At 32.5% G+C, this 17736-nt stretch overlaps 1 protein-coding gene across 1 annotated transcript in view; it reads left to right on the top strand.

Annotated features, from left to right (window-relative positions):
• The window catches only part of NRK (Nik related kinase), a 154658-nt gene that overhangs the window by 108809 nt on the left and 28113 nt on the right, over positions 1 to 17736 (top strand). The window contains exons 10-17 of the mRNA XM_006904025.1: positions 1900 to 1978; positions 3045 to 3220; positions 5126 to 5189; positions 5600 to 6767; positions 10809 to 10916; positions 13294 to 13361; positions 15119 to 15217; positions 15426 to 15439. Coding sequence (XP_006904087.1) covers positions 1900 to 1978; positions 3045 to 3220; positions 5126 to 5189; positions 5600 to 6767; positions 10809 to 10916; positions 13294 to 13361; positions 15119 to 15217; positions 15426 to 15439 — 1776 coding nt within the window. The remainder of the gene's footprint in view (positions 1 to 1899; positions 1979 to 3044; positions 3221 to 5125; positions 5190 to 5599; positions 6768 to 10808; positions 10917 to 13293; positions 13362 to 15118; positions 15218 to 15425; positions 15440 to 17736) is intronic.

Genomic DNA, 17736 nt, shown 5'->3' with positions numbered 1-17736 from the left:
ATTATTTTTACATTGTCATCCATGCTTGTTTATAGTCCTACGTCTATTTTTTGTAGTATCCCTCCCTTACACACAGTTCAATCTTTACATTTGTGTCTTGTGAATCCAATTTGCTGCTGTCCCATCAGGAGACCCATTCCTGTAGTATTCAGAAGATTTATTCAAATCTCAACATATCGTAGGAATAAACCACATAATTTAAACTAATTCAAACTGTCCCCAATTTAATGCTTCCAACCCATCAAGAGATGTATTTTTAAAGGAGGTTTTCTATTTCAAAGGAATGATTCTCTAACAGTGAAAATGTAGGCAATGTTAGGAGATATGGTGTGAAAGGGACAATTATTGGCATTCCTAAAATAAAACCATATAGGAAACCTCACAAACTATGCTGTTTGACATAGTTTTCATACCCCCCTGTGCTCCATTCTTTTGTGGACTTCTCCTTTCCCTTAATGAAAACTTACCTAGTCTATGCCCTAACTCTTGATCACTGAAGATGTTGTTAGTTGACCAAATGGTGCTCAGATGTTAATAAATAACAACTGCTTAATATTATACTAAGTCACTTGCAATAAGTTTAAAGAACAGAATCTGATTGAACACAATAAAGGAATGAAGACAGTCAAATATGATCCTGATCTTTTGAGCTTGGGGCTCATTCTGCCCTCAGTTATAAACCTGTACTTTCTATTAATTTATACCCATGTAATTGAAATAAGTGTGACTTTTGAACAATCGCCTCTATCACTCTAATGAAGCTACTCTGGGGAGCTTTTTTCTACAGCTGTAAGAGACCACTTTGGCATTGTAGTTTTTCTGGAAATGTATTTTGAGAGAGGAAGGATGAGTTTAAAGAAGTATTAATATTAAATTGTCCTCACATGAACGACACACTTGTAATGTTAGGTGAAATTTCACTGTGGCTCTCCTTTGGGAATGTTTTGCATTGCCAGTTTTCTTTAATCAAAACACAAGAGGAAATAGGTGAAGTGAGACACACATTTAAATGCTTATATAAAAGCCCAGAATTCCCAAACCAATTAAGTAATGAATTTATATAGCTCATATTGGGATAGACTTTTCTTTGTAGGTCTGTGTATCTGAAAAAAGGAATGAAAGTCCAATAATTTTGCACAGACTTGAAGTGCCAGATAGTTAAAATCTTTATTATAATATCAATAGCTTATATTTATTAAGTGCTTACTCTGTGCCAGACACTTTTACATCTAGGTTGCCATTTAATATAGAAACTCTTAGAAGGAATTCTTGATATGTTTTCTGTTTTTCTGATGAAGAAAATGAAACACAGATAGGTTAAGTTGTTTGCATAAGGTCACAAAGGCAGAGCTATGATTTGAACCCAGTTGATCTTACTCTAGAGGGTGTGTTTTTAGCAGTTATATTGTATCTACTTATATTGTATGTTTTTCTAGGACTGTCAGCTTCCAAAGAAGATTATTCTCACCTTTTTAGACTATAAAGTCATTTTATACCTTATTTTGCTTAGATACTAGTCTCGTTGACTTTTTCAGTCTATAATTACCTATCCCAATTTTACAACCATAGATACCTGCAATACAAAAACAGAAGAGTACTTGTCTCCACTTTTAGTTCACTTCTATAGATATAAATAATCACATATTTCAAAAATTGTATCTAGTGTAATTTATTACTGATTTGTCACACCTGGCAATAGTTAAGCTTTAGGATTTTATAAGAAGGACCGTTTGCATTAAAATGAGCTTTTCCTGTAACTACATTTTTTATATCTGTTTATTCCTTAATATCTATTCAACATGATATGTAAAACTACACTGAAAATCCCGTCTAGAATGACGAATGCACTCTGTAGTTACCCGTCTTATTCATTCTAATCTTACCTATTTTCCTTTGCAGCTCTGTGTAACCTTCAGCCCTTGGAAGCTCTCTTCGTTATTTTGCGGGAATCTGCTCCCAAAGTCAAATCCAGTGGATGGTAAAGATGAATGACTTAATCTCTCAAACACATTAACTTGACATTTTTATGTAATGAAGACATTTTAATTCATGTAGTCAGTCCTGCTTCAATATCTTCATTGGACAGTATTTCCTAAAACACTAATTCTTTAAGTGTGGGGTCTAAATGACTAGTTTTCATTAAGAGCTAGCTAGCCAACTAGAAATAAGTAATACCCTCAAGAGTATACTATGATGACATTACTATCCTAGCTAATTGCATATTCAGTTGTTTCTCTAGTAATAAGACAGACCAATGGAAACACTTGTAGCATATCTCACTTTGCCTAGACAGGCAGTCAGTGACTGTGATATACAGACCGGTTGTTTGGCCCATTAAACTAAACATCCACAGACCTAGAAAAGAAGACTTTTTCTCCCAAAGTGCTACAGGGTGCTACTTGGGAACCCTTCTCAGTGAAGATTTTTGATCTAGTACTTGATGCTTTTCCTTATTCCTAACATTTATTGCTTGCCCTGCTAGAAGAGGTGATTTGACTGCTGACATTCTTGCTTGTGATTCAATTTAACCTTTCCCACAGATTCAGGTTTTCTGTCCATGTCTGTTTTCATGGGCCATTTTAGAAGATTAGTTAGTTTCAATAACACTTCTTCCATTTTTTTTAATCATTATATCTACACCTCTGTAGTTCAAAGTGCATATAATCAAGTGAAGTATTTAGGCTGCAAAATGTGACTGCTATGGTCTGACCAATCTAGTCCCATGATCTATATATATCATATTAACCACTTAATTGCCATCCTACGACTTGACTTTTCGCCATATACCTACTTCTGAACTCATTGAAGTTTTTACTGTTATTTAGGTAGAAAATGTCAACAGCTCAGACTTCTTCGGAGGTTTGAATAGCATTGCATTACAATATATATTGTCAGGCTACAAGATATTTAGAAATTGAAAAAGAAATTATAACTAAAGGCAACTCTCTCCAAAAATATGACCTTCAGAGTGGCATATGGGTAGGGATGGGAGGAAGTGGGGCAGGTCTGAGAACGCTCTTTTAACTTTGACTCATTTCTTTTAGGTCCCGCAAGTTCCACAATTTCATGGAAAAGTGCATGATAAAAAATTTCCTATTTCGTCCTACTTCTGCAAACATGCTTCATCACCCATTTGTTCAGAATATAAAAAATGAAGGACATGTTGTTGAGTCACTAAAGAAGCATCTTACTGGAATCATTAAAAAGAGACAGAAAAAAGGTAAAAATGAACTTTTGTCGACTGGGGGCTGGGAAAATGGACTGAAGGGTTAAAGAAGTATAAATTAGTAGTTGATCGATGATCATGGGGATGAAGAGCACGGCAGAGGGAATGCAGTTAGCATTAATATGATAGCTAGGTGGAGGGCCGGGGGAGGGAGGGACAAATGGGGGGATCGTTTTATGAACTATATAGATGTCTAACCAATGTACTGCATACTTGAAACTAATTAAAATAAATGAATTAATTAAAAATAATAATCACAACATATAAAAATGTTTAGGATAAAATAAAGGCTAAATAAATAGTTTTTAAAATGAACTTTTGTTTTGCTGGAATGAATATTTAGATGAGAGCGGAATTTTTTCTTTTTTTTCAGGAAAAATAATTTTTTTAGCAATTAGATTGAAAGTAAAAATTCTGAAGCCCTCAATACTTAGTGTTTCCACCAGTAGGCCATGTGCACTTAATTCATTATCTCTCGACTAATTGTCTATATGTATATAAGATTATAAATGGTTGACAATTACGACTGGCAAATGTTCACATTTACAAAGACCTCCAAAGCCTCAAGAAGAATTTTGTGATGTGCCAACTTTATTAAAAAAAAAAAAAAAAAAGAAACTCCTAACTAAAGAAATAAAATAAATTAAAAGATAACAAAATATGTATCTTACTATTCTTTTCTGGCTGACATTTTAATTAACTCCAATGAGATAAATGGATTTGTAATTAACCATTTATTGACTTTTAGTTTTGAAGCCTGTGCACTATACAAAGTTTGTTTTATGTACTAATCTCCAACTATAAGATGTAATTAAAAGAATTAATTTATACAAATAAAAGTAAGTTTCTATATATTAATGCCAAAAAATGGCAAGATGGATTTTTATCAAATCCAGAGGAAACTACTTAGGAAGTTCTGCCTTATAGGTTGTATGGCATATTCCACATTTAATTTGAGGCACCATAGACAGGGTTGAGAGTAGTGCTGGAATGGAACCTGAAAAAGATAGCAGACGTTCTCAGATCAGCTACAGGATTGATTGCAGTGGGTCTTCTTTCATCTGCATAACTATATGTATCCTAATTTGGAGTCAGAAGCATTAGTAATTAATTTATTTAGCCATGGTAGAGATTTAACTGGACAAGCATCACAAAAGCCAGCCACTCTCAAATGGGTGCAGGAAGACCCCACATCTATTTGAGAATTTACTAGCTTCCAGAGTTGCAAGTTTTCCAGATTTTTACCTACAGGAGAAGTCACATTTATATAGAGATTACATGGGAGATGTAAATATAGTTGCCCTAAACACTTTAATATAGGGAATTCAAAAGAAAACTCTCTTGTTTGTGTCTATATTTCAGTACAGTACAGCTGAGAGGAAAGAAGCTGAACATTTTCAATCTGCTAACTTTAAACACAGAATTTAGATTTTTTTTTTACTTTCTCATTGAAAAAAACTAAAGATCCTTACTCACATTTTCAAAGATTCTCACTGAAAGGACCAAAGAAAGGTGTGGACCCAAGCCATAAAGTCCTTACATCTAGAGCACACACCTATAAGCCATGTTTACCAGCCATCTTGAGTTTTTCTTGTCCCTTTCTCCCTTTGCCTTTCTCAGTTCTTTCTCTTTAGAATTGTAGCAATCATATTGCTATTTTTTTTCCTATGTCCAGAGAAATTAGTCTATACAGAATAGCTGCACTGTGCTGTAAAAGTAGACCTAAGGACTAAGATATTGTCTACATCACCAACTGGGTGTGATTTAAAGGGTTACTTTCTTCTTGTCCTTGTAAATTTACCCAGCATCCTGAGCAATAAAAGGTGAGAACTGAATAAGCTGGATTACATTAATCTCTGCTGATTGTTATACATTATTTTTTTTTTCTTTCATAAAAAGGAATACCTCTGATCTTTGAAAGAGAAGAAGCTATTAAGGAGCAGTACACCATGAGAAGATTCAGGTATGTTAGACAAATTAAATATATAATTTGATTTTATCAATTCCTGTAAGACAGTCAATTTTCATACTGTTGCACTGAACTCAGAAAAACTTAAGGCTTTCTCATATAACAACAGATCTCTATCTTCAAGAGCAATTTGACTGGAAAGGTTGAGGGAAAATTTGCTATTACTATTAAAAGATTTTTTTTTAATTTCTGGCAACAAAATGATCAAGTAGCTTGTCAGACCATTAATATTGAGTATATTAGTAATATGAAGAATATTTTAGACATTACGGGAATGGCTCAAGAAAGATTACTGAAAATATCTTGTTGCAAAAAATGTCCATCATTTAAAATAAAAGTATTTTCCCTGAATGACTTCATTCTACTGACAATTCTATATCAAATATTTGTATGTTTATTTCTAGAGGACCTTCTTGTACTCATGAGCTTCTGAGACTGCCAACCAGCAGTAGATGCAGACCACTTAGAGTCCTACATGGAGAACCCTCTCAGCCAAGGTGGTTACCAGATCGAGAAGAGCCACAGGTCCAGGCACTTCAGGATCTACAGGGAGAAGCCAGGGTGTTCATGCCACTACAGGCTCAGGACAATGTACCTAGATCTCTACAGGGGCAAACCCAGGCATCTCAGCGACTACAAGGGGCAGCTCATGTGTTCATGCCACTACAGGTTCAGGTTAAGGCTAAGACATCTAAGCCTTTACAGATGCCAATTAAGGCACCTCCACGACTACGGAGGGCAGCCTGGATGCTCATGCCACTACAGGCTCAGGTTAAGGCACCTAGGCCTCTACAGCTACAGGCCAAGATACTCAAAGAGCAGCAGGCTCAGGCTCAGCCCCAGGCCTCAGAAGAGCCACAGGATCTGGACCAGATACCAGAGGAATTTCAGGGGCAAGATCAGGTACCTGAACAACAACAAAGGCAAGGACAGGCCTCTGAACAACAGCAGTGGCAGAACCAGGTACCCGAAGAGCAGCTGGAGCAGAACCAGATACCTGAACAGCCAGACAGACAGGAAGAGGCTGCTGAGCCCACACAGGCAGAGATTGAGGCAGAGGAACCTGAGTCATTACGAGTACATGCGCAGGTGTTCCTGCCTCTATTGTCACAGAATCACCACGTGCTGTTGCCACTACATTTGGATACTCAGGTACTCATACCAGTAGAGGAGCAAACTAAAGAGTCACCTCAAGCACAGGCCTGGGCACCAGAGCCTCCACAAGCAGTTGACTCAGTTCAAGCACTGATAGAGGGACTATCAAGAGACTTACTTCGAGCACCAAATTCTCATAACTCAAAGCCACTTGGTCCACTACAAACCCTGATGGAAAACCTGTCATCAAACATGTTTTACTCTCAACCAGAACAGGCTCAGAAGAAAAAATCAAAGGTTTGTAGTCTAAGGCAGGCATTAGCAAAAAGACTATCACCAAAGCGGTTCCGGGCAAAATTATCACGGAGAACTGAAGAGTTTGAGCTCTCAGATTTAGAAGCCTGCAGGCGAAGGCGCCAGCGCAGATGGGAGGACATATTTAATCAACATGAGGAAGAATTGAGACAAGTTGCAAATGTAAGTTTCTGGTAGTTTTACTGAGCCAAATATGCAGAGAAAATATGGTAGCTCATATTTATGTTTTCCCTCTGTAAAACCCAAATGAAATATTTAGATTAAATAATTTGTGCTTCAAATAAATTATCCTGAAATTTCCAAATAATTGTCACTAAGTTTGAGAAAGAAAAATTTGCTCAAATGATCCAGATAACTGCTTAATATCTCTCTGGAGATATAGCTTTAATTATAAGTTGTTTGTTTGTTGTTGTTGTTTGTTTGTTTGTTTGTTTTTTACCTCTTATTCCCTTAACAAATAAAAGGACACCATATGCATGTTTAAAATTACTATTTGGACCTTTAAAAATTACTTTCAAAGTCTAAAATTTCCAATATAATGTACTGAAAATAAACAAAAAACAAATTGGGTCTCATTCCTCTAACCTCTAAGTCAATATATTTGCTCTTTCTTCTCATGAAATGTTGAACTGCATAATTTAAGTGAAATGCACTAATATTTGTACTTCAAAGTGTTTAAATCAAGGTTAAAATGAGCAGGAAAAGCAGTTTCCAAAATATTTTGTATATAGTTACCATATGTATGACTTGTCTCACTAATTTTCCAACCATTTTACATAATTATCCAGTGAAGTGGCTGCATAGAACATGACACAATTTACAAATATGTCTCTGCACTCTCTCAAAATGTAGAATGAAATATGTTAATTTCTTTATCTTATTTTGGAATAGTCAATAAAACTTTATTCTTTCACAATTTTCTAATATAAGTGGATGTAATTTGGCTGGAGTCTATGAATTCAATCTGGCAAATCTAATCTAATGATGAAAGGTTTGAGGGTTTCATAAGCAAATTAATAAGGTCAATAAGATTAGGAGAGTAGTTGTTTTCTAATGCTTCACAACAGCCATTTACATAAAAGGAATCATTGTGAGAATCTTATATTAAACCCTGGTATAAACATCCACTTATCTAATAGTAACGAATGTAGTAATTATAAGTGAACCTTGTCTGAATGTCTGGATAAGGGAGTCTTTTGGTTTATGTCCATTAAGCCAATTAAACAAATGCTATTTCCCTGACATATTTAACATGAGAAAAAGTAAAAGCAGCAAAAGAAGAAAGGCCCAAAAGGGGAAATGATTGTCTACTCCCCCAAAAAGTGGGAGATGGTGAGGGAAAGAAACCAGATAGAGAAGGGAAGGTATGAGACCAGAATGGCGATATTTACCTGAAATTAAGGAGTCTAAAATGCTAATGACAAAAAGGTCAAACTTCTTGAGACCTTGCTACTTCTTTGATAATGAGAGAAAACATTTGACACTGAATCAAGATAATGCGACTACTAATGATTCTAGTAATAAATGCAAAATGCTTCTATATAAGCATGCTGATAGGTTCAGTAGATTACATTGTTAAAGTATGGAAGTGACATCTATATATATATGCATTAAGGAAAACCCAGAAATGAAAAGAAACACTTCTGGCAATAAATATTGATTTATGTCATCATAATGAACTAACCAGACTTGAAAACCAATTACTACTTCATATTCATTAAATCATGTTCATGATGCAATGAAATGAATTAATGAGCAGTATGCATTGTTAAGTCAGATGACCTTGGGTTCAAATCTTAGCTCTTTATCATACATGCTGATGGATTTAGGGGAAGCTACTTGTCCTTCCTGAAAATCAATTTCCTTATCTCTAATATGGAGATACAACGACCATTCTAGAGAATTTTTTGTGAATTAAATAAGATAATTTCTCAGAAAAAGCATGATTTCATTCTATAGTGCTCATAATGGTAGTGTTGTTGATATTATTAGGTCCGATGATGCAGAATATCTTCTTTCCTTCTCTTTCTTTATCTTCACCAGGGGACTCAGAAAGAAGGTATGCTTGCCAAAGTCTGAGAAAGCGTTAGTTTTTTTTATTATTAATGAAATGGTTCAAAAATAGTTGTTGTTTTTTTTAAACAAAATATGGTAGAAACAGTGGACCCCTAAGAAAACTTAAATAATTATTTTTATCTTGAAGTCATATCTTCGTAATTGTGCATGCCTTATTTTGGGTGTGGGGAATATGAAAATAAGTGCTACTGTTGCTGAAAAGGTCACCAAAAAATCTCTAATTGAAATAGAAAACTATAAAACTCTTCTTAGATCATCCTCTATCAATTCCAAGGTTAGACATTACTAAAATATATGATACCACAATTAAAACCCTATAAAATGCATATAAGGTCAAGAAAAAAAATTCTGGACTGAAAGAAGTAGTACTGTGATTACCACAGTAAATTACAACATTAGTCATTTAGAATATTGTTGGTTAGATGTGGATAACTTAAGCAAGATCATATTATATAGGAAACTACTCCAGAAATTGTTCACATGAAAGCACTGGCTAGAAGTGATGTATAGTCAATTAGAATTAAATCTATTGTCAAAATGCATGAAATGCATAAATAATTAAGGTACCTATTTTTATTACTTATTTTTGTAAGATAAGTAGGTAGCCCTGACCAATAAACCATATTAATTTCAGAAATTATTCCATTTTAAATGGCTCTTTAATTATAAATGATAATTATATAATTATAAGTTACATATAATAATGTTATAAAAATGAAAAAAATACTAGTGACTTTTCTCAATGGACTCTAGTAACAACTGAATCTAATGGGTTTTGCATTTGTGAAAAAGACTTTTATGCATCTCTTCAAAACTCATAGTATTAGTAGTACATGCATACTTATTATCATTTACTGTTTTAAATATGTATGTGAAAAGCTACTCTAAAATAGAAGAAAAAGTCAACAAAAAATAGTTACTAATCTCATGACCCTAGTATATTGTACAGACATTTATACCTTTATGTGTGTTTCTTTAAGGAAATGTAAAGGAAAAGCAAATTATTGATAATGTAGTCAAAGTCATAGGTCTTTTGAAATACCTGAAAAGTTATTAGAGTTTAGAAACATATATGAGTGCTTCGATTCACCAGAAAGAAGCAAAGAAAACACATTATCATTACTCTCTTTGAGTAGAAGAAATAATATTGATCAGCTTAAATATGAAAACAGAAACTTTGTAAAATCCCGGGGCTCAATTAGGGAGAAATATTTGTACCACTGTATTACAGATCTTCAACTGCACAAGAGGACCAAACCTTGTAATTATAACTGCATACTAAATGTAACAGTTTGAGGTTATGAGTTAAGCTTTAGACCAGAGATTCTTAACCTGGGTCTAATAAATGAACTGCAAATGGTCAATGATCCCCCTGAAAATATATGTGGACATGTGTGTCTGTGTACAGTTTTCTATGGAAAATCTGGAACATTTCTTAGATTCTGAAAGAGATCCAAAACCTATTAAAAACTACTAGAATACCCAAAGAAGCTACGTAAAACCAGATATTCAGGGAGAGCTGTTTGATTCTACTTTCTATTTTATGATTGTTAACATTTACATATTAGTGTAAATAATACATAATACATATTACATAAAATATTACATATTACATATAATAATACATATTAGTGTAAAAATAACGTAAAGATGCACTTGAACCTGAAATAAAAAAATACTTAAAAGCAAGAGTAATGGGAAAATAATCTAAAGATTTCAAGAGGATATCATTGAAAATAGGGAAGTAGTAAAGAAAATGATATATACATGCAAAAGGGACAGAAATTAAAAGCTGTAAGAAAGATTCATCAACTCTAGGAGAATGACACATAAAGAGAACAAGAGGTTGACCACCAAGAACCAAATTAACAAAGTATAAAGATGATTTTAAAAATAGGGTCTTTAATTTCCACTATTAGCAAAAGGAAAAACAAAAATATATGTACCAAATATCAGAAATAAAAATCTAATCTAAAAGTTTTTTTTAAAAAAATAAACTACTGGTTTAAATCAATTTTATGTTTGAAAATTATTTCTTTATATTATACATCAGGATGATGGAATTGCTCCTATCATTTGCATTCTAACAACAATTAAAATATTTATTTTCCTTTTTTGTTTCAAAAGGACAAAGAAGATGAATCATCAGACAATGATGAAGTATGTCAATGTATTCAGGCTGAAGTCCAAATAGAACCATTGCAGCTATACATCCCAAATCCTAAAGGAAATGAGGTAAGTTTCAAAATGTGTGTTGCTGTGATAATAAGTGCCTAGAACAGTGGTTCTTAAACTTTTTATATTCTTAAATAGTGAAGACCTCAGAAAACTTTTGTTTACATGGATCGTGCCATTCAATATGTAATGTGTTAAAAACTAAAACAAAAAATTAAAATATTTATTAATTCACTTAAAATAATAAAACTATTATATGTTTACCTAAGAAACAATTTTTTTAATGAAAAATAACTATTATCCATTTTGCTTATGGGAAAACTGCTGGATTCTCATATCTGCTTCTGAATTTAATCTGCTGCCATATGTTGTTTAGGTTAAAGTATGAGTAAAAGCTAGCTTCTCACATATAGACAGTTTAAAAGGGAGAATTCTTTTCAGATAATTCTTTGCTAATACACCAAAACTAGAGAAATGGAATCTAATACAATATAATTGAAATTTTGTATATTTGGTAATGTTAAAATTCATGTACTATGAATAGGTATTTTGCTTATGCATGATTTTGTATCTTCATGCATTGATCAGTTGGAACATATTGGTTCTCTATGTATGTAGATCTTTCCAAATGTTTACACATTTTATTATACAACATCAAATAACAACATTTGTTAATATCACCATCAATTTCATAACAAATATTGAGTATTGTTAAGCTGTCAAGTGCATGGTGATATATATGAGTTTAAAATTTTAATTTTCACTTGAAAGCTCAATTTTACTATTGCTAACAAATGACATCAGTTTTTTATTCCTTGAATTGACAGGCTTACTTCACTGATTTTAAATAAAATGCCTGCCACATATCCAAGTTGAATAATCATAATTTGTCTTCTGAGTTATTCTTTTATGTAAAAATATCACCTATGAAAAACTGGATATTTCAGCTTGTAATATTAATAAGTGTCATTAATAAATGCCTAGATCAGTGGTTCTTAAACTTTTTGGTCTTAGGATCTCTTTATACTCAATTGCACATACCTTTTTCCTTTATCCTCTCAGTTCTGGGATGCAGTTTATGACAGGGTTTGGTTCATCAAATCTGTGGATAATCAAGTCAGTCCTGGTGTCCAGGATGGGTTTTGTTTTCACAACTATATTAATAGATGTTTAGCACATGGTGTTGTTGAGGCTCAAGTTGCAGTTTTCAATTCCTGAACAAATTAGTATCATCATAGCCAGCATTTCTAACAGCTAATCATCTAAAACTTTCTTCATCACTAAGGACGACTAGGTGGATGGGTGAAGAACTCAGATTTTTTTTGCCTTACTGATAGTGGGCCAGGAGTCTCGTTGTTGTTTTTAACCAGCACAGGGGCCCAAGATCACTATATTTCTTTCTTCAAAATACTTCACAACAGTCTACTATGATGTCTTTCATAGACAAGGATATGATGTCTTTCCTATCCTTTTTAGACATGCTTTTTCTGATACTAATAGTCCTCTGAAGTGAATAATAAAGTATTGTTTTATAAATACCAACCACTGGCAGAAGAAATGTAAGCTGGATTGTATTAATTAGTTACAACTGGCAACATATCTCCCTCTCTGCCTTATTAAATGATGATTTTACCTTTAATCTCAGATAACAATTATTACCTTAAGCGTGGCACCTTAAGCAGGAAATATAATGAGTTGTGTCTGATAGGTTTGGAATACATTATTTGCCTTAGAATATGCTGTTCTTACTAATCATTTCCTCTCTCTATTTTTCAGACCATATACAGCCAGTTCATATTAGATGTTAGCCTTTCTTATTTTTGGCCTTTATCTCTTCTGAGCAGTTTTGGCCTCTGGTTTATTAGTGTCAGTAAACTTTCTGAGATCATCTTCATGAACCAAGAAGTCTAAACTGAGTCAATATGATGCCAGGTATCTGAATTGAAAGTGGAAAATGTCAATCAGATGCTTATCTTGCATACTGCAAAACATCTGGTTATATTTGAAAATGCTCATTAGCAAAACATGTGAATTACTGACAGCATTTGTCTCTTCTTATCTGTCTGTTGGAGTGTAAAGACAGTCTTGTTAAGTCACTACATAGAGAAATAAATAGTGTAGTAAGGTTAATAAAATTATTTAAAAAATCATTTTCCTCTGGGCTACAGATTCCTCAATAATAAAATGAGAACATTTGATTACATGACCTACATAATCTGTTATTATACTAAAATTCAAGCATATCAGAAATTATGGTTAAGCAGTTCTAATGTTATAAGTAATTATGGAAATATGATCTATTTATAAAAATCAGATTTTACAAGTTAGATTTTTAGGAAAATATCTCTATATAAAGAATGGTATTTTCCATTAAATTAATAACTCAGAAGAATTTATGATGGAGAATTCTGTTGAAGTATTGCATTGTGTATTTAAGATCCAAGAAAGATCTACTTCTATGCCTTATAACCAGGATCATTCACACTGCATCACGTTCTCTTCAAGGTATGTCTCTGATTTGTATATTCAAATTACTCACAATTTACTATCACATGAAAAATTAAAGCTTATTTATTTGGCATTAAGTTCAGTGTGAAGTTAAAATTTAAATATTAATAACAACGTCAATGGCCATTATTTAAATAATGCAATCTCAGTGTCACTTAGTTTGATAATTAGCTGGTAAGATCACCAATTTAATGAAATAAACAACAAGAATTTTTTGACAGCTTTCAATTAGTAATTTACAATGAGACAATGTGTAATTTCACATGTATTATGTACTTCAATTATACATTTTGTTATGCACTACCTGATCATTCACTGCATGATAAAACACACACAAATAATCTCTGACCTCTGAAGCTAATGCCACAGAATATGTAAGCCTGAAATGACCTATAGGGAAAATCAAATCTAAAACTAAATATTATATCAATGATAGTTTATACTAGTAGTTATATTTTTATCTCTGTAATATTGGGGATTTTCAGTAATTTTCAAAGATCATGGTTCGTATTTTAGATGTTATATGCAATGTTTTATATTTGAGAGCTAAATTTTTATGTAGATTTTCCTTGAAATTCATATCCCCCCCATCCCAACTAATGATAGATAGAACTTAGCTTATATTCATTTACTCAGTAATTCAGTGACTATTTATTAAGCAATGACTATATTCAAGATATGTCAAATATCTTGAATATAGTCATTGCTTAATAAATAGTCTATAAAGAGAGAGTTGATAGTATGCAGTATGTATATTCCCACAACGTTATGTTTAAAAGTCCATATATTTATGTCCTTAAATTTAAATGATGTGTAGAAATCTTGGAAAATTAGACACTTTCTCTTTCTCTGCATTCAATGAATGAGTTATCGTGGTCCTTCTGAGCACAAAAGGAGGAACCAGTTTAGTTTTGTGTATCTGTTTTTGGTATCGTGGGTGTTTTGTTAATAAAATCAATATATAAAAATCAATATACCTATTAAAACAGAATTGATTAATCATATTACCAAAAATTTTCAAATTTATTAATAACAAATATATTAACTTTAAATATGGTTATATTTATAAAATTGATTAAAGTGCAACTTGACTCTTTCCTGAAATTTTGGGTCTTAGGAAAGACTATTGTCTGTTCCAGATCTAAATCAATATTGTCCTTCCTATACAGAAATCCCAAAGCAACTAAAAAATTTAGCAGCAGTGGTCCAAAAAACTTTCTAAATATTCCCTGAATTTGATTAGTAAAAACTAAAGTGTTCTATGCATCTATAGATGTAACTATATCAGAAACCGGATGTTAAAAAAAAAAAACATGGATTCTAAAAACATGGATTCTAAGCATTTGATATCAGGATGATAATAGTAGAATATTTGACATGACAATTACTTAGCTTTTTTATCATACTGAAATCCTCACATACACTATAAAGTTATGTTTATTGCTGCATTGCCCAGGTAATAATAATATCAGAATATTTACTTTCAAAGATTTATAGGAATTTTTAGAAGTAAATATGATTTGTGAAAGAAACAAACTATTTGGAAACACTTTTTTTTATATTTTGGAAATTGTTTCACTGTTCTAGATAAAATAGCAGGTCTGGGGTAAATTGGAAAATATTACTTAAGTGCTACATTTTTTCAGTTTGATATATACCCGTATACTTAAAACTTTTTTTTGGTCTTGATGTTGAGTTGTACATTTCTTTATGAATGTTAAGACATGGCATGTACTTCTCTGTATTTTTATTAGTGTTCCTCAGCGGTCTCTTTTGGAACAAGCTCAGAAGCCCGTTGAAACCAGACAAAGGAGTTCACAAAATCTTCAGAATTTCCTAGCAACATCAGGTGAGTAAAAGCACAGTCAAAACTTGGAGATAATGTTTCACAATTTATATTGCAGAAGTCAAGAAAAAATTTCAACAAGAAATTATTCAAAGGTGTCAGGGAGGCCAACTAGGATTAAGACCAGGAGGCCATTTGATTTGGCAATTAGGTGGTCAGTCGTGACCTATGAGAAATGGAAAGAAATTTTTCTGAAGTTTCTTCTTTCAATTGAGTAGTAGCCAGGAAAGTATCTAGAGAGGCCGGGTATGTCAACTGTAGTTTCTATAACATGTGTGAAAAATATAGGAAAGAAACTTGGGAGAGGCCTCTCCAATGGGCTAAAATTTATAGGCAATCTTTAGAATATTGAAATATTAGATGAATTAGTGGTGAGCAAGTGTTTTATTTATCAGTTTGTTATTTCACCTCCCAAAATAAAAGATATAAGGTATCTTATAAACATTTCTAAATGTTACAAATTGATGTGTTTACTACATGAAAAATTAATAAAAACAGAAAGTAACTTCACAAATTGTGATATGAATTTCAAATAAGGGTTTTATTATATGATATGCTGTTGAGAAAGTTTAAATTTATTATAGGTTTGTAAAATACTGGATAAACAAAGCCAAAAGTTATGCCTTGGATCATAAAATCTAGTATTATCTACTTTTAAGAAATCTAAGTTAAGCAAGGACAAAATGCCTGAGTCCCTGTAAAAATGTAGCATACAGATTTTATTAAAATGTTAATAATAAGGAGGATATATAGGTGTACTATATAATTAATAATTAGTTAATTAATTAGTAAATAATTAGTTGATTAATAATTTTATTTAAATGTTAATAATGTAAAGGATATACAAGTTTAAAATCAGATATCGAAAGATCTGAACTTTAAAACCCCATTCTTATGAGACTCAGTTAATGCCAAAATTATTTTAAATTGTAGTGTCCTTGTGCAGAAATATTATCTTTTGAGAAATAAGATAAGCCTGTGTGAAGAGTAACTTTAGGGATTTTCACTCTAGAATCTTTCTGGTTCACCTAGGGCAATTTCACTAATATTGAGCAAACAACTAAAAATTTAAGGTTTATTCATATTGTCTTTTTTTTAAATAAGCGAATCTTTGGCCCCAAAGCAGTCATGAACAGTGGTAAGAGGAAGAATGATATGAATAGCATTTGTGTAAATAATAGATAAAGTTCTTTTCAGCTCTGAAATTCTATTATTTTATTGTGTGTACTACATAGACCATTTGAAGTCCTCATGAAATTGCATACTTCATTATGCAGGAAATCAGAGCACCTTACTATAAATTTGCCTCAAAATCTCAAACACTCATCCAAACTTCTTATTTAACCTAATAATGTATCAAGAGACTTGAGAGAAAATGGTTTCCTGCAGAGAGTTAAGAAACTGCAAAAATAAAACAGTGCTGGAAGTTGCGGACACAAATTATAGGATGTGTTCAGTGTAATATTCTCAAAAAATAGCAATGTATGCAAATATATGATTTCTGGATTTGGAGTGCCTATACTTTGGCTATATACATCAAGGTTGTAAATAAAAGAGGGATAGTACTATTTATCTTTAAAATTCAAGGCACAGAAAAACAATAAACAGAGACCTGTCACCTTAGTGAAGCTTTTTCTAAATACACTCACCCTGATCTACTGATATTTGGCCCTAAATATTCCCACTGGATTTTAATCACGGGTGTTATTTTCTATAACACAAATCTTAATTTCAAAAATTCATATTTCCTATCCAGATAAATTTGGATTTTAAATGGAAGTATTTACACTATACAATTGATCTGTGCATTTTGATAGCAACTAGCCACATGTGGGTATTAAAATTAAAACTAAACTAAAAATTAAATAAAATTATAAAGTAAATCTCTCAGGCACACTGGCCATATTTCAAATGCTCAATAGTCATTTGTGACTAGTGGTTACTGTATTGGACAATAAGGATACGAAACACTTCTATTGCTGCAGAAAGTTATATTGCACAGCACCCCTATAGAAAGGTTCTCAGCTTTATAAAAAGGTAGTTTTGTCTCTTTTTAGCTGTTCACTTCTCATCTGTATTGAAATACTTAAGGCCGTATCCTTGAGTGTAAATAAAGTGATTAAGATTGCAGTCAACTCTCCTTTTGAGAATTTCATCTAATCTATCATCTTCTAACACACTGTTGAAATCTTTTTCTACTGGTTAGTATGGGAGGCCAGTGGTACCACCCAGCCCTTCCTATTCTTGATCTTTTTTTTTTTCAATAGAAGTATTGGTCTACCAGTATTACTGTGTACCTTCTTACACAGATAGAAGTACTTAGCAGGTGTACCTTTAATATTGAAAACAGAAAAAATCATGTAGTTCTACGGACAGCATAAACCTGAAAACAGAATCTAGGATCCTGGCCCCATGAGAACTTATCAGGTAATATTTTCTGACTGGAAAGAGTCTACAAAAAAAAAATACCAAGGAATATGAAGGCAATGGCTCTGATCATCACAGTTACTAATATCTATCTTTTCG

The sequence above is a fragment of the Pteropus alecto genome, unplaced genomic scaffold (genome assembly GCF_000325575.1).
Source record: "Pteropus alecto unplaced genomic scaffold, ASM32557v1 scaffold150, whole genome shotgun sequence".
In the NCBI taxonomy this organism is placed as follows: Eukaryota; Metazoa; Chordata; class Mammalia; order Chiroptera; family Pteropodidae; genus Pteropus; species Pteropus alecto.
This window is presented reverse-complemented; position numbering and strand designations above follow the sequence as displayed.